The sequence below is a fragment of the Sapajus apella genome, unplaced genomic scaffold, assembly GCF_009761245.1.
Source record: "Sapajus apella isolate SASKATOON/1434 unplaced genomic scaffold, GSC_monkey_1.0 scaffold78, whole genome shotgun sequence".
NCBI classification, from domain to species: Eukaryota; Metazoa; Chordata; class Mammalia; order Primates; family Cebidae; genus Sapajus; species Sapajus apella.
Window position 1 is genome coordinate 9,920,453 of NW_022437018.1, and position 23,702 is coordinate 9,944,154.

At 39.3% G+C, this 23,702-nt stretch overlaps 1 protein-coding gene across 11 annotated transcripts in view; it reads left to right on the forward strand.

The window, feature by feature from the left end:
* Nucleotides 1–23,702, forward strand: part of MYPN (myopalladin) — a 129,165-nt gene that overhangs the window by 21,949 nt on the left and 83,514 nt on the right. For 3 of the 11 annotated variants that reach the window (XM_032252609.1, XM_032252607.1, XM_032252608.1), the window contains 2 exons: nt 2,341–2,631; nt 16,768–17,670. The exons of 3 other annotated variants lie outside the window; for them this stretch is intronic. In XM_032252609.1, coding sequence (XP_032108500.1) covers nt 16,769–17,670 — 902 coding nt within the window. In that variant the 5' untranslated portion in view covers nt 2,341–2,631; nt 16,768. Of the gene's footprint in view, nt 1–1,879; nt 2,632–16,762; nt 17,671–23,702 lie in introns of those variants that run through there. 5 more of the 11 variants (XM_032252612.1, XM_032252610.1, XM_032252606.1 and 2 more) reach the window with 4 other exon arrangements.

Sequence of the window (23,702 nt, forward strand, 5' to 3'; positions counted from 1 at the left end):
AAACACAAAAAAAAAAAAAAAAAAAGTTTGATGTGTCATAACCAAGGTGTTCACAATTGCTAAATATTGTTTATTTAAAACATTTATATTCAGCTTTTTTTTCAAAGAGCTAAAAAATTGTGTACGATATCTGTATTTGAAAATGTTGCAGAAAAATTAAAAAAGGAAGATGACTGCCATCAGAATTTCTTTGGCTTCTTTTTTCTTTTTTTTTTTTTTTTTTTTTTTGAGACAGAGTCTTGCTCTGTTGCCCAGGCTGGAGTGCAATGGCATGATCTCAGCTCACTGCAACTGCCTCCCTGGTTCAAGCAATCCTCCTGCCTTAGCCTCCGGAGTAGCTGTGACTATAGGCGTGCACCTCCATGCCTGGCTAATTTTTTTGTATTTTTAGTAGAGACGGGGTTTTGCCCTGTTGCTCAGGCTGGTCTCGAACTCCTGAGCTCAGGTGATCCACCCTCCTTAACCTTCCAAAGTGCTAAGATTACAGGTGTGAGCCACCGCGCCTGGCCAGCTTCTTTTTTCTGTAACTCTTTTTTTTTTGCATTTTAAAACTACTTAAATTCTTCATATAGATTTCTAATTTCACTGCCCAACCAGTTTTATTCTAGCTTTTAGTATGAGTCTCTTCTAACCTTAGTATTCTATGCCTGGGTGAAAGAATACCAGGCTCACCATGGCAGTTTGCAGGAAAGTAAAAATGTGTTTACTTACAGTGTGTTTAGACATTGCCCTTACTAGCCACCCAAAACAGAGGTCCTACTCTCCCACATCCCCACCCAAGACCTAGCAGCACTTACATTGATTATGGCTTAAGATCTGAGTGGGATAGTGGAGGAAGATCCTCTTTTTAAATAAAAAGAAATTGTTGGCATATCCACATAAATAGAATATGTGGAAGGACAGTTAAGTGGTCTTGACATTAGTATCAGCACAAGATTAGGTAAGAGAGCAAACGAACCTGTATACTAAAGCTCTGGATTACTGCAGTAATGAGAATAACTTATCTGGAGAATTCATTTCCTCCCGTACTCTCCTCAATATCAGTTATTTTAATCTGGATTATTTAAAAGTGTTCCTCATTTTTTTTTTTTGCCTGTGTAAACATAAAATTACATTTAAAAGGTATAATTAAACCTCCAATGCAATCACAATAAACAAAGAAATTTTATATCTATTCAATGTACTATAAATAGTCTCATGATGACTGAAGAGGATAACGGTCTCTTAGTAAATTCCATGAGGTCAGAATTTTTTGTGTATTTTGTGCACTGTTTTATACCCAGTACCTGGTACAGCGTAGGCATTAAGTAAATAATTGTCAAATGAATGAATGACTAGGAAGAAACCCTATAAGCAGTTGTCTTGTGACTTAATTAAGAAAGCTAGATTTAAACCAATATATTTCATGCTATCAGAATCCAAGAATGATCCTTTTAAAGAATAATAACCATCATTTAAGTCTGAATTTTCAAAGTCCTGACTTCTTTTTTTTTTTTTTTTTTTTTTTTTTTTTTTTTTTGGCTCCCCCACACCAGGAAGTCCTGGCTTCTACCATGATTAATTATGTAATAGCACCATTTAATCTGTACTAAGCAATCAGGTTAATTTTTTCAAATTTATTTATTTATTTGTTATTTTATTATTATTTTTGAGATGGAGTTTTACTCTGTCCCCTAGGTTGGAGTGCAGTGGTACAATCTTGGCTCACTGCAACTTCTACCTCCCAGGTTCAAATGATTCTCCTGCCTCAGTCTCCCAAGTAGCTGGGATTACAGGCATGTGCCCCCACACCTGGCTAATATTTATATTTTCAATAGAGATGGAGTTTCGCCATGTTGGCCAGCCTGGTCTTGAACTCTGACCTCAGGTGATCTGCCCACCTCGGCCTCCCAAAGTGCTAGGATTACAGGCATGAGCCACCACACCCAGCCAAGGAATTTTTAATGTTAGTTACCTTCTCTGCTTTTCCTTAGCCTTTGGGCAAACCATTCAAAAAAAGCTCTCAACTTTAAAATGTCAGACCTTAGCTTTGTGTTGGCTTTTCATAGTCAAATTTCCTAAAATGTATCAGTGATTTAACAAGAGTAAATTTCCTATTGATTAAAATTAAAGATCTTAAAAATTAAGAGTTTTCATACATTGAAAAATAATGCCATTTTTTTTGACTGATGAACTGTGGTTTGATGCATTTAGTGTTAATTCCAAACATCAATCAATAAATAACTTGGGCCTCTAGCTATAAGGGAAATTCTATAGGTAGAAGAACTGATTGACCCCCACCCCCCATAGGTGCTGTCCTGCTATGGAATCCCTTTGCTCAGTTTTCTCCTGTCCAATCAGGTGGAATGTTTCACAGGCACATGGTCTATACAGCTCAAAATAACTTGGGACCTGTGAGCTGACAAATGCTCTGGCTTCGGTGGTGACAGGTTGTCCAGCTTCTCACAGCCATCTTCACTGAAACTAAGGTTAACTCCTCACTCTCTATGGACGGCTGCTCTCTATTTCCAAGGACGTGAAGAATTTTCCTCTTCTCCTGTGCTTTCATCTAAAAGTTCTCCCTGGATAATTATCATTGCAGTGGAGTGCCTGGCTTGGACATCCTCATCTGGGTCAACTGAAAAAAGAAAGGTAATATCCAGATTTAAGTTCACAAGTGTGTTTTGATAACAGGGAACTGACAGCGGAAAAGTGAATATTTCCAAGAACTCATTACTGTTACTTGAAATGAAGCCTAGGATAACTATCTAATTATATATGATGGGACATGAAATTAAGTGAAAAATAAAGCTTTCTACATGTAAAGATTTTGAAGGGGATTGATGAGACTCACAGAGATAACAGCCTGTTTGAGTTCCTAAGGAAAAATATCTCAATAGAGGAAGTTGTGACATGATGCATATCTCATTGGCATTTTCCACACATTCATTTATTAAAAGAATGTTGTTTATATAGAGAATATGTATGCAATGCCCATTTCCTTTTTCAAGGAAGTTGAATCCAAAATAATATGCCTGCATAAAGATGTTCATTAAAAATTTTTTTTATCATGTAAAAGGATATGCTTGCTATATTTAGTGTTGGGAGATCTGCTCGCTGGATTAATGTACACAACAGCTGCAGAAAGTCTTGCTCAAGGGACATTGCTCTTTCTTTCTCCTTTCTCTCCCTCTCTCTCTCTTTCTCTCTCTCTCTCCCCCTTTTCAACTGCATCAGAAAGACACTTGACAGTCAGCGGCAAATGTTTGGCCTGGTACATTGCACTATTAGCAGTAATTAGATGCACATCTCAAGTTATATTTTAAAAACTGTATAAGCAAATAAAAAGATGAATTATTATGTATTTCCAGTCCTCAAAAGTGAACATTACATTTATAGTGTTAAGGAATTTTATTACCTCATCAACAGATTTTTATATACTTATTAAAGATATTAACATCAGCTTGAAAGAAACAAAACAGTTATCTAGTTTTCTTTCTCAAAAAACTATGATTCAATTACTTCTACTTTAGGAATAATGAAATGAATCCTACAAACTCTAAATTAAAAATTTGTCATAGCTTTATAGTCTCTCCTTAATAATAACAGCTCTTGAGTTCACATAAAATTTATAGTCCTTTTCTAGGAAATTGGGAATGTCTATACTTATAGCTATCATAAATGTATTTTTTAAAACAGAAAGTAAGATATACTGTCTGACACATGATTTGACAATAAGCAAAATATTTAAAATCAAGGCCATCCTGAGAAATCTGAAATATATGAGTAATATACTTACAGAGGTGTCAAGAAACAAAATTATAGGCATTACGGAATCTTATAATAATGGACTATGAAACAAACAGTTGAACACTATCCAAATTCTGGAAGTGTGTCTCTATCCTCACTTATAGTATATGGCTAATGCTACTGGAACTCATAATAATGTGTTAAAACCTCAGTCTTTCCTATATCTACAATTTATAATATAGATGCTACTATAATATGCTTACAAAGGTGCTTTCAGTAGAACAGACACAGAACCACAATTTATGGACACAGGGAGTTGAATGAGTTTTTATCCAAGCTGGTTTTGGAATTCATGGTGGTAGTTTTTGCAATTTACATTTGAAGATATGAGACAACAGGTAAATCAGGTTCCATTTTGAAAGGGTTTTAATGAACTAATGTTGGTATGTGAAAAAGTGAGAGTTCAATTTTTCAACAGTTAATTCCTACACCTAATAGGAATACTAGACTCAGTTCACTAACGTGAAAATATCAGACAAATGCTCCTGCCAACCCTAGAATAATAGTTTTTTTCATTCACATTGAGATTTGACAAAGGTGCTGCTGGTCTTATGGTGTTAGATAACAAGAGAGAAAAATGAAAGGGTTTTCTTTTTTTATTTTTTAAATTTTTTGTTTCCATATCTTTGCTAGAAAGGGTTTTCTTAACAACTTTTCCCCTCTCCTAAGGGATGAAAAAGACTCAAGCACCACAGAGATATTTTTTAAAATTTCTACAGTGCTTCATGCTTGACCAAATACTTTAAAAACTACTAGAGCATTATGCATTTGCTTAAAGGGAACAACTCAAGTAGAGACCAAATGGTCTGTTTGGAAATTTAACAACAGACCATTTAAAATATATCAGCAGATATATTTTTGGTGGGAACAAAAGTTGGTGGGACTATTTACCTGCAGTAGCTATAGAGTTCTCAGTGCTCACGTGTAACCCGAGTCACCTTGACAAGGTCTGTGCAGGCTGCCTGCTACACAGACCTCTACTGTGAGTCACAGTGCACTCCACTGTCAGGGAGGGGCCCAATAGAGCCTCCAGACAAAGTGCTTGAACTAGAACTTGATCTTGAGATTCCTTGGGACACCTATCCTTCTCTCAATCTAGCAAATGTAGATTTTCAAATCCTTAATTACCTTAAAAAAATGACACAAATAGTAAGAAGCTGAAGAAAAATGAGTGTTAAATTTTTGCATTTAAAAAATAAGTATTTGAGTTACTAGAGATTGACAAAAGTTTCTCATTTGGGATTTCCTATGTAACAGTTAAGTTCATTATGAATGGTAAGATCTTGAGAGTGATATAAAACCTCCTATGCCTATCACCTTTGTAACAACCACCAAACCCTTTTTCTTTTTTGATCCTAGATTCTTGAAGTCTTCTTGATTGCCTTCCATTAACCTTTCTATGGGCCATAGGATTTATTTGTTACACTATGTCTTTGCTGTCTTTCAGATTAAATAGTACCTTTGAGCTTTGGCTAAAGTGTGTTTCAGTAGCCATTTCCTACATGCTTATCCTCCTCTGGATACAAAAACATACATAATATGCTTCGTAGGAGCCAGTCTCTTTTTCTCCCATTCAAACAAAATCTTTACTTTCTTTCCTACATTCTTACTTTTACCAATTGGATTAAAATAATAAGAAGAAAATGGCCTACTCACCTTTGGCCTATTATCTACAAGACTTTTCTTTTTTTTCTTTTTTTTTTTTTTTTTTTGAGACGGAGTTTCGCTCTTGTTACCCAGGCTGGAGTGCAATGGTGCGATCTCGGCTCACCGCAACCTCCGCCTCCTGGGTTCAGGCAATTCTCCTGCCTCAGCCTCCTGAGTAGCTGGGATTACAGGCACGCGCCACCATGCCCAGCAAATTTTTTGTATTTTTAGTAGAGACGGGGTTTCACCGTGTTGACCAGGATGGTCTCGATCTCTTGACCTTGTGATCCACCCGCCTCGGCCTCCCAAAGTGCTGGGATTACAGGCGTGAGCCACAGCGCCCGGCCTCTACAAGACTTTTCATTCCTTAACCTCTGCCCTTCGAGGAATGCCCCTAGTTAAACAGATTCCCACTAATTCTCTGATGGATCATCTCTGCTCCGCCTCTTCATCTCAACATTCTTTTCTAATGTATATATTTGTCTGTATTTATCTTTGTCTATGTTTATATTTCTTTTTTTCAAACTGAAAAATCTTTGAGATAATGAGTCTTATGTGACTTCCATATTATTATTGACACATCATTTCCATATTCTTCCAGTTCTTACTCTGGTAATACAGTATATACTTATTTCCTAAATTACTAATGCCATTCACATCAAAAATAGAAATAAAACTAAGATGAGATAATCACTGTAATAGTGAGGGGATGGCTATTGTAACAGATGTACCAAGTACACTTCATCTGCACCCAGATTTTAAAAAGGTGATCTGTACATGACTCTCTGGGACTGATTCATATTCACTGGGATTTGACTTTTGACCCAGCAAGAGTTTCTCCAAAAGAACTGACTTAGACACTTCTCTAGGGTGAAATCATGGGATATAGAAGGCAAAATCAACAGGTCAATGCTGGCATTAAAGAGAGGGAGCAAAGTCTATTTTTTTTTCTTTTCCTAAAAATACTCGGCATATTAATGGCACATCAGCAGCAAAAGGTCACCTCAAATTTGCATAGTTTACAATAGTGTTTAAATGTTTTCACAAACAAACCTATGAAGTAAGTAGGGTAGTTCTGCTCATCCCTGTTTTAGATGAGTTACTTAAACATGTTTATCTTTTCCTATTCTGGCTCTCTTCACAAATAATTATTAACTATTAGGCTATTTATTTTTGTGCCTGCCTCTAAACCAGGTTTACGTTACTTGGGAGTTCTTTTGTTTTTTTCATGAATGTGCTTCCCCCACTATACTGAATGTAGAGCAGTTTTTTAAAGATACACGTAGCTAGGTGCAGTGACTCATGCCTATAATCCCAGCACTTTGGAAGGCTGAGGTGGGCGGATCACTTGAGCCCAAGAGTTGGAGACCAGCCTGGGCAACATAGGAAAACTCCATCTTTACAACAAATTTTAAAAGTTATCTGGGCATGGTGGAAAACACCTGTAGTCCTAGCTACTTAGGGGGCTGAGGTGGGAGGATTGCTTGAGTCCCAAAGGTCAAGGCTGCGGTGAGCCGTGACCACATCACTACACTCCAGCCTGGGTGACAGAGTGAGACCTTGTCTCAAAAAAAAAAAAAAAAAGGATACACTTAAAAAAAAAAAAGAATCTTTTTTTTCAGCTTTACAAAGGTTTAATTGACAAATTAAAAGTTTTGTTTTGTTTTTTTTTTTTGGACTGACTAAATTCAGCAAATATTATTGAGTGCCTGACAAATTGAAAGTTTTATATATTTATGGGGTACGATGTAATGTTTTGCTATATGTATACATTTTGCAGTGATTAAATCAAGCTAATTAATATATTTATAGCCTCACGTATTTACCACTTTTTTGTGTGGTGAGAAAATTTAAGCTCTACTTTTTTAGAAATATTCAAGAATCGCCGGGCGTGGTGGCTCATGCCTGTAATCCAAGCACTTTGGAGGCCGAGGCGGGTGGATCACGAGGTCAAGAGATCGAGACCATCCTGGTCAACATGGTGAAACCCCGTCTCTACTAAAAATACAAAAAATTAGCTGGGCATGGTGGTGCGTGCCTGTAATCCCAGCTACTCAGGAGGCTGAGGCAGGAGAATTGCCTGAACCCAGGAGGCGGAGGTTTCGGTGAGTCGAGATGGCGCCATTGCACTCCAGCCTGGGTAACAAGAGTGAAATTCCGTCTCAAAAGTAAATAAATAAATAAATAAATAAAAGAAAAAAGAAAAAAAGATATTCAAGAATACATTACATTATTACTAACTATAGTCCCCATGCTGTACAGTAGGCCTCCACAACTTATTCCTTCTCCTGTGCGACTGGAACTTTGTACCCTTTGACCAATATCTCAGCATTCCTCCCACCCAGATTTGCTTTCTCATTTAAATACTTAATAGTTCACAGCCATAAAACTTCAGTATTTATGTTTGAATTCAAGTTACTTCATACTAGGTTTTGCCAATTCTCTGGTCAATGCACCAGGTTAAATATTCATGTTATAACTAAAAAATGAGTTTATTCCATATATTTCCAACCAACAGGATCTTCTTAGAGCCTGAGGAAGGATAGCACTGAGTTAACATGAGTTGAGAAACATGTCCAAAGGTATCAGCCTCAAACTTCTGTTTTTATAAACACAACTCTCTCTTTTATTTATTTATTTTTTTGAGACAGTCTCGCTCTTTTGCCCACACCAGAGTATGGAGTGCAGTGGCGCGATCTCGGCTCACAGTAACCTCTGCCTCCCCCGTTCAAGCAATTCTCCTGCCTTAGCCCCCCAAGTAACTGGGATTACAGGCACCTGCCACCACGCCCAGCTAATTTTTTTATATTTTTAGTAGAGATGGAATTTCATCATGTTGACCGGCCTGGTCTCGAACACCTGACCTCAAGTGATCTGCCCGTCTTGGCCTCCCAAAATGCAGGGGTTACAGGTGTGAGACACCATGCCTGGCCATAAACCTGACTCTTACATTTTGAGAAAGTTCTTAGGGCAGATCCTCTTTTCGGGAAAAGTCCTAGGGAAAAAAAATAGAGATATTTAGGAAACTAAAGGAAGTACAGTAAGCTGTCTATGTTGCCAGATTGGTTGACCTGATTTGCTAAAGTCTGTCTTTTTTTTTAGCTATTCGTGGTGGAGACGGAGTTTCATTCTTGTTATCCAGGCTGGAGTGCAATGGCGCGATCTCAGCTCACCGCAACCTCCACCTCCTGGGTTCAGGCAATTCTCCTGCCTCAGCCTCCTGAGTAGCTGGGATTACAGGCATGCGCCACCAGGTCCAGCTAATTTTTTGTATTTTAGTAGAGACGGGGTTTCACCATGTAGACCAGGATGGTCTCGATCTCTTGACTTCGTGATCCACCCGCCTCAGCCTCCCAAAGTGCTGGGATTACAGGCGTGAGCCACCGCGCCTGGCCCCCATGATCTGTTTTCAAGGGCAATTACTCATTCTTATTTTGGAAGTGGAAAAAAATCTAATTTTCCATTTTGTAAGAAACAGAAAAGAGGAAACAAAGTCAAATGTCACTGTGGCCAGGCACAATGGCTCATGCCTGTAATCCCCGCACTTTGGGAGGCTGAGGCAGGCGGATCACTAGAGGTCAGGAGTTTGAAACCAGATTGGACAAGTTGGTGAAACCCAATCTCTACTAAAAATACAAAAATTAGCCAGGCGTGGTGGCACATGCCTGTAATCCCAGCTACTCAGGAGGCTGAGGCAGGAGAATTGCTTGAACCCAGGAGGTGGAGGTTGCAGTGAGTTGAGATCGCACCACAGCATTCCACCCTAGATGACAAAGTGGAACTCCATCTCAAAAAAAAAAAAAAAAAAAAAAAAAAGTCAAATGGCACGCTGAATACTGCAGCTGAAATTTCTAAGAGAACTCATGATTTTCTTTCTTGAAACCTGCTCCTGCCTCATCCCAGCAAATGATTCTGCCAATGACTTAGTTGCTCAGGGCATAAATATTGGAGTAATTATTGACTCCGCTCTTTCTTTCACATCCCACTTTTAATCCATCAGCAAATCTCATTGGCTCTACTTTTAAAGGTATCTCAAATAGGAGCATTTCTGGCCATCTCCCATGGCTACCGCTCATTGGTCCAAGCCACCATCATCCCTGTGTAGCATGCTGCTATTGCTTCCTAACTGATTTGCTCACTTCCAGTTTTACCTCCTTCAATTTGATTCTTTGTATAGCAACCATGATTGAACTTTTTCAAAACCATGCCGTCTGCTTCTCAAAACCTTTAAATGGTTTTCCATTCACACATTTAATAAACTTTGAAGTCTTTTCCATGATTTTCAAGACCTTAAACAATCTGCCCTTGTATCTGTCTGACCTCATTTTCTTTCACTCTTCTTTTTCACTTACTTCTTCGGTCGCTGGGCTTGACTTAAACATAGAAAACACTCATCTCTTCAGGCCTTGATGCTTACTTCTACCTTAGGAACGTTCTTTTTCCCCCGGGTAGTCACATGAGTAACTTCTCTACTGCATTATAAGCTTTGCTTGACTTTCTTAGCTAAAATAACACACCTTCTTCCCTCCTCCATCATTCTCTATCCCCTTTTTCTATTTTATTTTTCTTCCTAACATTGATATTTCCCCTACTAGGGTGTCAGTGGAACACTGAATGTTAGGAAGAAAAATAAAATAGAAAAGGGGGATAGGGAATAATGGAGCAGGGAAGAAGATGTGTTATTACAGTTAAGACAGAGACTTTGTCTTTTGTTTACCACAGAATCCACAGTGCCTCACATAGTAGATGCTCAATAAATATTTATTGGATGAATGAATGAATTATATACTAGCACTTGTGATTTTTTAAGTACATATTTTATAATAGTTATAAAATTAACGCTTAAAAGACAAAGTTTTAAAACTAATGCTTAAAAGAGAAGATGACAATTTTCATATTTTTTATTTTGGCTAATATTTTATCAGTTTAACAATCTATATATGCATTTTCATCTGAGAATCCTCAAAGATAGCATCGCTATCCTAAGGCCGGGTGCGGTGACTCATGCCTGTAATCCCAGCACTTTGGAAGGCCAAGGCAGGTGTATCACCTGAGGTTGGGATTTCAAGACTGGCCTAACCAACATGGAGAAACCCCATCTCTACTAAAAATACAAAATTAGCCAGGTATGGTGGTGCATGCCTGTAATCCCAGCTACTTGGGAGGCTGAGGCAAGAGAATCGCTTGAACCTGGGAGGTGGAGGTTGCAGTGAGCCGAGATCACCCTTGCACTCCAGCCTGGGCAACAAGAGTGAAACTGTGTCTCAAAAAAAACGAATTGTTACCCTATTTGACAGATGAGGATAACTGAGATTCAGAATGCCTTAAGTGACTTTCTCAAGAAAACAGAGTTACTTAGTGTTGGAGCTAGGATTCAAACCCAGGTTTCTGATTCTAATCAGATATCCTCTGATACTTCTGGTATGAAAACAGAGCATTCCAGCCTGCCCAACATGGTGAAACCCTGTCTCTACCAAAAATAGAAAAATTAGCCAGGCATGGTGGTGGCTACCTATAATCCCAGTACTCTGGAGGTGGAGGCAGGAGAATTGCTTCAACGCGGGAGGCAGTGAGCTGAGATCGTGCCATTGTACTGCAGCCTGGGCTACAAGAGCGAGAGTCTATCTCAGAAAAAAAAAAAAGAAAGAAAGAAAGAAATCATAATTTCAGTTATTTTATCCACCATAAATATTCACTTGAAAGTCACCTTAAAGTTATGATTCCTTTACCAGCTTATATTTTTTCTGTGTGTCTGTAAGTTTTTTTGTCCTCCTTTATTTGTCCTATTTTATCCTACAATTAAAAGTGAAAGATAAAATAGTCTTAGCAGAAAATTCTAATGAACACATGAATTCAACAAACATTTATTGACCACCTTCTAAGTGCTATGTGTGAGCAGAGATGATGATGTACAAAACATAGTGAGGGAGACAGAGAAGAAAATGCACACATTTAATGTATTGTGATAAGTACTATATTTGGAGACTGCGTCAAGGACAGTGAGCTTTGGGAGCATGTTGGGGGGGTACCCAACTCAGGGAAGAGATGAAATCCCAAGGCCGTGATGTCTCAGCTAGGAACCGAGGACCATGTAGGACAAGGCCTGATAAGATAGTGAAAAGAGTGGGAGATGCCGGGAGCGGTGGCTCAAGCCTGTAATCCCAGCACTGTGGGAGGCCGAGGCGCGTGGATCACGAGGTCAAGAGATCGAGACCATCCCGGTCAACATGGTGAAACCCCGTCTCTACTAAAAATACAAAAAATTAGCTGGGCATGGTGGCGCGTGACTGTAATCCCAGCGACTCAGGAGGCTGAGGCAGGAGAATTGCCTGAACCCAGGAGGCGGAGGTTGCGGTGAGCCGAGATCGCGCCATTGCACTCCAGCCTGGGTAACAAGAGCGAAACTCCATCTCAAAAAAAAAAAAAAATAAAGTGTGGGAGGCAGCCCAAGCAAAGAGAATACAAAGATCTGAAGTCAACACAGTTCATTCATGAGACTGTATTTCAATAGAATACAGATACACGGAATTAACTATGAAGGGAGACTTTGGTCTCTTCAAAGATTTTGCCTCGGATCAAGTCACTTCACTGGTTCTGCCTCCATTTCTTATCTATAAAATGGAGGCCACACTACATGGCCATAGTTGTTAGATAATAATAATTATTATTATAGTAATAGTAACTTCCATGTATTGAATGTTTACTAAATGCCAAGCACATTTAATCATCACTTCAACCTATGATATGGCTACTGCTATTACCCCTGTTTTACAGATGAGTAAACTGAGGAGTACAGAGTCTAAGCTTTCCCAAGTTTAAACGAGGGTATTAGGAAGTGTCAGAACTAGGATTTGAACCAGTTCTATCTGATGCCAAAGTATTAGGTCATAAATGCTACATCAAAACATTAAAGAAATCTTTATTTTGAATGCCTGAAAGTTTTGTTATTATAATAATTTCTCATAACCATAAACAGAAGAACAGGTACATTAACACCTCAATTGGCTTCTTTTCTTAAAAAAAAATTATCTAAGAATTTTATTTTCTGTTTCCACCACAAATACAAACTTTTTTAAAGTTCTTCAACTTTAACATCACCTTCACCAAAGTATTGTTTTTTACTGACATCAGTTGAATACCCATTATAGTGGCAGGCCTTGTTTTAAGGACTTTGCCTTTGATGTTATTAATCCTCTGGTAAATAGATTTTTTTGATGTTTTCCAGATGAAGAAACCAAAGCTCAAAGAAGTTAAGTAAACCTCTCAAAGTTACATAATTGTTGGCCGGGCGCGGTGGCTGAAGCCTGTAATCCCAGCACTTTGGGAGGCCGAGGCGGGTGGATCACAAGGTCAAGAGATCGAGACCATCCTGGTCAACATGGGGAAACCCCATCTCTACTAAAAATACAAAAATTAGCTGGGCATGGTGGCGCGTGCCTGTAATCCCAGCTACTGAGGAGGCTGAGGCAGGAGAATTGCCTGAACCCAGGAGGCGGAGGTTGTGGTGAGCCGAGATAGCGCCATTGCACTCCAGCCTGGGTAACAAGAGTGAAACTCTGTCTCAAAAAAAAAAAATAAAATAAAAAATAAAAAAAGTTACATAATTGTTAAGAGATGAAGCAGAATTTGGAATCAGATCTATCTGGTACCAAGACCAATGCTCATTCCACGTTGTCTCGATGTAAAAGCCATCTCAAAATAAAGAGTAAAAGACAGTCACATTAAAATACAATATATAGGCCAGGCACAATGCCTCATGCCTATAATCCCAAAGCTTTGGGACGTGGAGGTGGGAGGACCATTTGAGATCCTTTGAATTGGAGACCAGCCTGGGCAACATAGAGAAACCTTGTCTCTACAGAAAATGTAATATTAGCCAGACGTGGTGGTATGTGGCTGTAGTCTCAGCTACTCAGGAGGCTGAGGCGGGAGAATTGCTTGAATCTAGGAGTTTAAGGCTGCAGTGAGCTATGATCATGCCACTGCACTCCATCCTGGGTGAAAGAATGAGACCCTGTCTTTCTTTTCTAAAAAAAAGAAAAAGAAAGAAAGAGAAACAAGAAAATAAAACACAATAAACAGTAATGTCCAAGAAAGCCATCCTGATTTATAAGGCACTTGAATTCCCCCCACCATCTAAACATATACAGAAATGAGGCTAAAGAAATAGTTGAGTGGGCCGGGCGCGGTGGCTCACGCCTGTAATCCCAGCACTTTGGGAGGCCAAGGCCAGTGGATCACGAGGTCAAGAGATCGAGACCATCCTGGTCAACATGGTGAAACTCCGTCTCTACTAAGAATACAAAAAATTAGCTGGGCATGGTGGCACGTGCCTGTAATCCCAGCTACTGAGGAGGCTGAGGCAGGAGAATTGCCTGAACCCAGGAGACAGAGGCTGCGGTGAGCGGAGATCGCGTCATTGCACTCCAGCCTGGGTAACAAAAGCGAAACTCCGTCTCAAAAAAAAAAAAAAAGAAATAGTTGAGTTACAAATGAGGATTTTTAGTGTATTAATTACATTTTCAAATAACATTTTGCACTTTATTTCATATATCTTTAACTGTTCCTCCATGTAGTTGATGCACAAATGAGAAAGATTTTCAATTGAGGTATCAATTATACTTCCATATACTATTTTGTGTATTATTCACTATTCCACAAAATTTAATATATAGCCATATAGTTCTATATAATGAGTATTTAATAATTCAATTAATTTCTTATTACTGACATGGTTCCAATTTTTTAAATATTATCATATGATGAACATCTTTGTAGACAAATCTTTGCCCTCCAACACCTTTACATTTATTTATTTATTTATTTATTTATTGAGACAGAGTTTTGCTCTTGCTGCCCAGGCTGGCGTGCAATGGTGCAATCTCGGCTCACTGCAACCTCTGCCTCCTGGGTTCAAATGATTTTCTTGCCTCAGCCTCCTGAGTAGCTGGGATTACAGGCAGCCACCACCACACCCAGCTGATTTTTTCTATTTTTGGTAGAGACAGTGTTCCACCATGCTGCCCAAGCTGGTCTCAAACTCCTGACCTCAGGTGATCCACCCATCTTGACCTCCCAAAGTGTTGGGATTACAGGCGTGAGCCACTGCACCCAGCCACCTTTGCATTTTAAATTGATCTTTTTAAAAAGGCACAGTGGATTTCATCCAAATAAGTGGCTCTAGTGGGGCAATCTCAGTCTGTGGCAAGTAGGTGGGAAAAATATTTTACTGTGGGTGATCCTTTCAGTCATCTCTAATCGCCCCTCAAGGTGGCTGCCTGCTTTGCCAATTTAGAGGTTAGTTTGGGATAGCATTCTAGAAGTTTGGGAACAAGGAGAGTTCCTAGAAAGCTTTATGTGTGATGTAAGTGAAGCTATGGTATAAGAGAAAGGAAAGAAATCAACTGAAGTAAGTTCTGTCATCAGATGTTAAAGCCAGGAAAGATTTAGAAGATTACTTTTTTTGCCTCTTTTCTCAGCACAGGGCCCAGCACACAGTAGCCAAAAATGACAAACAGTCTTCATCTCCATTGCCATCTCTGACTGGTGATGGCTGAGAGTGGAATGCTAGGAAAGTCAAGGTCAACGGGAAGAGTACTGAAATCACTGAGCTGCATCTTTTAAGGATGAGAGAGAGTGACAGCCCAAGTCACAAATTTGCAATCCTTTAGTAAATGTTTGAATGAATACATGGATATAATATTAAACATATAAAATCGTCATGCATTATTATATTATTTTATTTTATTTTATTTTATTTTATTTTATTTTATTTTATTTTTGAGGTGGAGTCTCGCACTGTTGCCCAGGCTGGAGTGCACTGGTGCAATCTCGGCTCAGCCGCAACCTCCGCCTCCAGGGTTCAAGCGATTCTCCTGCCTCAGCCTCCTGAGCAGCTGGGATTACAGGTGCCTGCCACCATGCCTGGCTAATTTTTGTATTTTTAGTAAAGATGTGGTTTCACCATGTTGGCCAGGCTGGTCTTGAACTCCTGATCTGGTGATCCATCCACCTCTGCCTCCCAAAGTGCTGGGATTATAGGCATGAGCCACCCTGCCAGGCCTATTATATTATTTTCTTTTGTTTTTTTTCTATTTTTTATTTTTTTTTTATAGAGAGACAGGGTTTCACCATGGTCTCGATCCCTTAACCTTGCGATCCAGCTGCCTGGGCCTCCCAAAGTGCTGGGATTACAGGCGTGAGCCACCGTGCCCGGCCATATTATTTTCTTAATACTACAAATACTTATTATTTGAATAGATAATATCATATAATTAAAATACAAAAGTTAGGAAGAATACAGAGTGAAGTCTCCTGACAAGCATCATATTCCACTGTCTCTCACTTCCCTCTTAATCAAAGTTAATTTACGATTTTTTTAAAGCCCAGGCTCTAATTCATATCTTTGTAGTCTTATGTGAAGAGGCTAAATCATCATAGTTTTCAAAAGCAGATTGAGCCTAGTAAAAACACTGAATTTAAACAGCTTGTCTCTAGCGAGCTTGTCAAAAAACAAAAACATTATTTTTCATGAGCTAGCTAGATCAAGTCCATATTTTCAATAACTAGATGAGATTATGTTGTCAATATCTTTCAATTTCTATAATTCTATTACATTCAAGGTAAAAAGGAGAGGGTGGAGAGCAAATCTCTGTGTATGAAAGCATTTTATAACTAAAAGACCATTATAGGTATTAGCAATATCAAGCTTAGAAATTTTATTTAATATTACTCTACTTATGTCATAGCTTTCACAACTGAACTTGCATTTAAAGAGTTTAATAAAGTGATAATCATCCAGGTTTTTATTTTCAATTTAAGGGAAATTTTATTCTGTTCTTATTTATTTCATAATTTGAGAGTAATACTTAAGTCTTTAAAGTTTATAAAAGGGGATGGGTATAGTGGCTCATGCCTGTAATCCCAGCACTTTTGGAAGCTGAGGTGAGCAGATCACTTGAGTCCGGTAGTTTCAGACCAGCATGGGCAACATGGCAAAACCTTGTCTCTGGAAAAAATACAAAAATTAGCCAGGTGTGGTGGCACATGCCTGTAGTCCCAGCTACATGGAAGGCTGAGGTGGGAGGATTGTTTGAGCCCATGAGGCGGAGGTTACAGGGAGCTGAGATTGCATCACTGCACTCCAGCCTGGGTGACAAAGTGAGACCTTGTCTCAAAAATAAATAAATAAATAAATTGTAAAAGTATTAAAATTAGGCAATTCTTAATTTTGAGCTTTCAGTTCTAACGAATCTGCTGTGCTATAATAGACATAGACTTGTTATTCCCTAGAAATGATCCAAACTTTTTGTTATTATTATTTTGTGACAGCATGCAAGACGACAGCATAGAAGCTTCTACTTCCATATCTCAGCTTCTAAGAGAGAGCTATTTAGCTGAAACCAGACATCGGGGAAACAATGAGAGGAGTCGAGCAGAGCCTTCCTCCAACCCTTTCCATTTTGGCAGTCCTTCTGGCGCTGCTGAAGGAGGGGGAGGCCAAGATGACCTTCCAGATCTTTCAGCCTTTCTGAGCCAAGAAGAATTGGATGAAAGTGTCAATCTGGCAAGACTGGCCATCAATCACGACCCTTTGGAGAAGGCAGATGAAACTCAAGCTAGAAAACGACTTTCTTCTGATCAGATGAAACACTCACCTAATTTAAGTTTTGAGCCTAACTTCTGCCAGGATAACCCTCGAAGTCCCACCAGCTCTAAAGAAAGCCCCCAGGAGGCAAAAAGGCCACAGTATTGTTCTGAAAGCCAGTCCAAAAAAGTATTCTTAAATAAGGCTGCTGACTTCATTGAAGAGCTATCCTCCCTTTTCAAAGCCCACAGCTCCAAAAGGATTAGACCTCGTGCCTGCAAAAACCACAAGAGTAAACTGGAATCTCAAAACAAAGTTATGCAGGAAAATAGCTCCAGTTTCTCAGATCTGTCAGAAAGACGAGAAAGATCTTCTGTTCCCATCCCTATCCCTGCGGATACCAGGGATAATGAAGTGAATCATGCCCTCGAACAGCAGGAAGCCAAGAGGCGTGAATCGGAGCAGGCTGCCAGTGAGGCGGCTGGTGGAGACGCCACCCCAGGGTCTTCACCTTCATCTCTCTACTATGAAGAACCTCTGGGGCAACCTCCCCGGTTCACTCAAAAGTTACGGAGCAGAGAAGTTCCAGAAGGAACTCGAGTACAGTTGGATTGCATAGTGGTAGGAATTCCACCACCTCAAGTAAGGTAAAAATGCCCCATTAGTAATGTTGAGTTAATGTTGCTTTCCATCTACCACGACCCTCCTGAGTGTTACCCTCTAAGTGTGTGGTTTCAAAAATTATATACTCCCTTTAAGAAAAGTAGTCAGTGTCTAAAGCAGCTCGGTCCAATAATGATGTAAACCTAGTCGTGTATGTAATTTTAATTTCTCCAGTAGCCACATTTTTAAAAACTAAAAAGAACCAGGTGAAATTAAAGTTAATTACATACCTTATTTAGCCAACATATTAAGAAAATTATCTTTCAATATATAACCAATATAAGGATTATTAATAAGATATTTTGCATTATTTTTATCATACCAGGGATTTGAAACCTAGTGTGAATTCTACACTTACAGCATGTTTCAATTTGGATGTTACATTTCCCTAGGGAATATAACCTGCATTTTGTCTGGGCACAGTGGCTCACATGTATAATCCCAGCACTTTGGGAGGCCAAGGTGGGCAGATCACTTGAGGTCAGAAGTTCAAGACCAGCCTGGCCAACATGGCGAAATCCCATCTCTACTAAAAATACAAAAAACTTAGCCAGGCATGGTGACAGGCACCTCTAATGCCAACTACTCAGGAGGCTGAGGCAGGGAGAATTTCTTGAACCTGGGAGGCAGAAGTTGCAGTGAGCTGAGATCACACCACTACACTCCAGCCTGCGCTACAGAGTGAGACTCCATCTCAAAAGAAACAAATACATACATACATACATACATACATACATACATACATAAAATGTATAATTAAAAATTCAGTTATTTAGCTGCACAAGCCACATTTCAAGTGCCCAATAACTGCATGTGTCTAATGACTCTAGTATTGGACAGTGCAGGACTACAGTTTATAGCCTAAAAAAGGTTTCTACTCAGTGAATACCTGCAGTATTTTTAAACTTTAAAGAAAGCCAAATAATAGCATAAAGACTGATAGACTTGAGCTGAGGCTAAAGTCAATTTAAAGACTCATTGTATGTGTATTAAATGTATTATAAACTTTCAATACCAGCTTCATGAACACTATGACTGATGGACAGAGAGGATATTCATCTTTTATTTGCCTACCAGGGTTGGCTTTTCTGTGAGGCAAATGTCTCATATATAAGTTATATGTAAGTTTCAGGACTCCTCATTTGCCTAGGCTACACCTAATTTTGCATTCTAATTTTATTTTACTTTTTAAAGGAGTCCTTCCATATTGATGAGCTTCAGGTCCCACAAAACCTGGAGCCAGCCTTAGCCAGCAGGGTAACATGTGCTACCTTTGATATTATAATGGAATAATATGTGAATAATATGGTTGAAGTGGATTACTTTTGTAGAGAGTTCCTGGTATTTAGAGTCCTAGAAGAATTTCTTTGTAACTACCTGATTATTACTAGAATGTGATTTCATTACTATTTCACATTTATTCTCTGTATGTAAATAGGGCATCTGGGCATCATTTTTATTCCATAATATTCATATTATAGGACAATACTAGTATTAATATTAATAATAGTATTTTTATTTATATATGCATATTAATTCAAGGGATTCTGGCCCAAAGACATATTCATATCTTGAGTTTTGCTTTTCAAAGGTAACATAAGGCAGTATCAAATATTATTTCTATAATGGCAGATACATTTAACTATGAGGTTATCCTGCTGGCCTCCTTGAGGGCAGGGATTCTGTTGTTTTTACCTTTGTGTTTTGAACACCAAGCACAGCTTTGGGCTCATAGTAGCCACTCAGAAAAGTTGAATGAGCTAGTGGATAAAGAAACAGGAAAACAAGAAACTTAACTATTTAAATCAGAGGTGAGACAGTTGGCCTAAGATGTAGCAAAGGGTTGGAACTGAAAAACACAGGGCGGTATCTGCCCTTCTGCTCTGAATGTGCCTGATGATACTCCCTGGGGCTCTGGACGGTAATGCCAGCGAAATGTCATTACAGCCCCATGGCAGATACCTCTCTGTGGCATCTGATCAGTCTAAATAAGCTGGTGAGCACTCCAGTTGTGATGCATGCAAAACTTAGTCCTGTCCAATCTATTAGTTTCTGGACGTAGATTGATCAAAACAAAAATAGACCAGATTATTCAGGTCTCATCCTACCCATTTTTCAACCATGGCAATCTCAGATACAAGAATGAATTTAATGCACCACTAAGAAATATCGGTTAGGAAGAACTGTAAAGTACCCATTCCCCACAAAGCAAAGCAATGTGGTGGCCACTCAGAAACCATTTAATCAGCCAACTAAAAATTTACAAATCTTTAAATCTAAAAGTGAAAGAAATGTACACAGTTTCCATGTAGCAATGCTAATTTTTCCTGGGAAGAATTTCTTTACTGACAGAATTCATGCCGGTATCCCAACCACTGGTTCGATGCTAGGAAATTAGTAGGTATTTGCTAAATATTTTCTGAATGAATTTGTGCTTAATTTCATGACTGCAATTATATTAAGAACAGAATTAGAATTTTCCATGTAGACTATTAGCTGTCATTTTCCTAAGCACAGACTTTATATAACTCCAATCAGAAACCAAATATTTCTTTATTTAGTTTTTACTCTGTGCTCAGCACTGTGATCAATGCAATGACAGACACAATATAAATGTGCATTCCTGCTGTCAAGGAGCTTGCAATACAGTTAAAGAAATAATCCTGGGCTGGGTGCAGTGGCTCACGCCTATAATCCCAGCACTTTTGGAGGCCGAGGAGGGTGGATCATGAGGTCAAGAGATTGAGACCATCCTGGTCAACATGGTAAAATCCCATCTCTACTAAAAAAAAAATAATTAAAATAAAATAAATAATCCTAATTTTTATAGTACAAACTTTAAGTACTGCCAGATGTCAGAGAAGGAGTGAAGGACTAGAAAGGTCAAAGAAGGTCTTTAGAGATGCAGGAGGATTTTACTTGAACTTTGAGTAGTGAAAATTTAGGTAGAAAGTTTCTCATTTATTAATTCAACAAATACTGATCGAGTTACTAAGTGATTTCACTGAGAGTACAAAACAATTGTGAGCTATTGGAGGTCAGGAACCTTGTTTTGAAACCAAATCTAAACTCTTCTGAGAGGGTGGCTCACAAACTAGTAGAGGAATCAGGCAGGCAGCAAACCAATCGCAGTGGTAGCTTAAAGGAGCATATGAGTCGCTTGACCTGGAGCACACAATAAGAAAGCATTAACACAGGAGATACAGGAGGCCCAGGGCAGAAGGGAAAGCAAGTTCAAAGCTCCCGAGGCAAGTGTTATCAGGGGACCCTAAGTAATTGGCTATGTCTAGAACATAAGGTAAAGGTAAGGAAAGATTAGAGATAAGCTTGAAGAGGTAGGTGGAAGGAATGGGTCCTTTCAGGTCAGGTCACTTCATCATATTTATGTAAGGGCACAGATGCTCTAATTATAATAATATTTTTTAAATGGCAGGGAGGACACTGACCAAACTGGAAAGGAGGGTAGAGTCAGATGACTTTGAAGAACTTTGAAAGCAAAGCAGAGTAGTTGAGACTTGGTTTCAAAACAAACTGAAAACCATTTAAGGTGGTTTATAGGGAAGTAATAAGATGAAAGGGAGGATTTAAGAAGAATTAATCTGGAAGAATAAGTCACATCTAGAAAAAATAAAGCCACAAAGCCACTTAGGAAGCTGCAGAAGGCATCCCAGGCATCCGATGCTCTGGTCAGACTTGGGTGGGTGTGGTAGGAGCGAGGAGAAGAGATGTCAGTGAGTGACATTTAGAAGAAAAGAAATCAAGCTGAACTACGTGACACACCACAGAGGAAGATTGGGTATACAAAACTTACTCTACAAGTTTGTGGAGCTGGATACTTGAAAGAAAGATGGGGTCTCCAGTAAGGACTGAGACAATGGAAAAAGTGGTTGGTTTGTGGAGAAGGTCGATGGGAATTTGAGCCTGAGGCCACAGAAGGACCATTTCCAATAGGCAGCCAGAAATGTAGGACTGAAAATCAGATGAGAGAGTAGTGGAACTAGAAACATTCCAAGGAATACCCTGGACACTGAGAAAAGCCTGACACAATATCTCTGCAGTTACAAAGGAACTGTAAACACAAGTAGCACTTGGAACCAACTTCTAGTTGGTTCAGTCCAGTGCTAGAGTGGAGTAGTATTTTGGAAACAGAGTCTCTCTCTGTCACCCAGGCTGAAGTGCAATTGCCAGATCTTGGCTCACTGCAACCTCTGCCTCCCGGGTTCAAGCAATTCTCTTGCCTCAGCCTCCCAAGTAGCTGAGATTACAGGCGCCCACCACGATGCCTGGCTAATTTTTTGTATTTTCAGTAGAGACAGTGTTTCACCATGTTGGCCGGGCTGGTCTTAAACTCCTGACCTCAGGTGATCCACCTGACTCAGCCTCTCAAAGTGCTGGGATTACAGGAGTGAGCCACCGTGCCCGGCATAGGACATATACATCTTTTTAAGATAAAGTAGTGCTATTTGGTTTGAAGAGGGGTGGGGTAGAGATGCCTGCAGCCCTACCTGCTTGTTCACCACTGTAACTCTTGGGGCATCTCAACAAGACCCAGAAAAATAGATTTTGATTCAGAGGATTTCTTTTAAAAAAAAAAAAAAAAAAAAACCTGGCCGGGCGCGGTGGCTCAAGCCTGTAATCCCAGCACTTTGGGAGGCCGAGGCGGGTGGATCACGAGGTCAAGAGATCGAGACCATCCTGGTCAACACGGTGAAACCCCGTCTCTACTAAAACTACAAAAAATTAGCTGGGCATGGTGGTGCGTGCCTGTAATCCCAGCTACTCAGGAGGCTGAGGCAGGAGAACTGCCTGAACCCAGGAGGCGGAGGTTGCGGTGAGCCGAGATCGCGCCATTGCACTCCAGCCTGGGTAACAAGTAAAACTCCGTCTCAAAAAAAAATAAAATAAAAATTAAAATTAAAAAAAAATTAAAATAACAAACTAACGAGACATTTTGGTTTGTTAAATGGGAACACCACAGTCAATAAGGATAGTGTTCTTTTTTGCTATCTTAGCAAGAAAATATAATAAGTGTACTGGGCAACTGAAGCCTAACCTATGTGCTCCTGTGTATTATATAATCAGTATTTTGCCCACGCTCTTGTAACCCTAGTTTAACAAGTTGAAAAATTATTTTGCCAATATTGTTGATTTCCAAGTTAATTGGGTAGAAATTGTTTTATACGTAGGGGTGAAATCCTCTATCACAGAAGCTAGTGCTTTTTGCAAGCCTGTTAATCTTTCTTGGACATAGCTTCATTGGAGGAGTTGTCTTAGATACTGAAGTACATTCATGTATCACCCAGAGAAGAAAGACTCTGTGGGAATTCACAGCAAATGGCCGTGGTCCTTTCTTGTATCCCAGCTCCAGATTCTTTGCCCAGGAATGTACCGCTGGGTCACTCTATGTTTGCTTGTATACAACCTTTGGAGGCAGCACAAATTTACCTTTTATAGACGTGGATGCCTGCTACAGCTGCTTTGTTATTGCTGCTTCATTTGTCTACAAGTAGTGTAGGAAACAAAACAGTTATAAATAAAAAGCATATCTTAATTACATATTACACTTTTTACAGGCCTTTTCTTTCTACTTTTTGGAAAAATCTAGATACCTTCATTCATTCATTCATCCAACAATTATTAGGCGCCTATTTATGTGCCACATACTGTATAGGCACTAAAGTTAAAGCAGCAAACAAGACAGACAAATTCCCTGCCTTCATGGAGCTTAGAGTCTAGTAAGGAACCCAGATCATAAACAAAAATTCTGTAAATGATTATATAATTATGATTGCGATAAATGTTATAAAGAAGGGTGTATATAGCAAAGGGACTAAACTTTGTGGGTTGGGAAGATTTTCTTGAAAAGTGATATTAGGGCCGGGCACGGTGGCTCAAGCCTGTAATCCCAGCACTGTGGGAGGCCGAGGCGGGTGGATCACGAGGTCAAGAGATCAAGACCATCCTGGTCAACATGGTGAAACCCCGTCTCTACTAAAAATACAAAAAATTAGCTGGG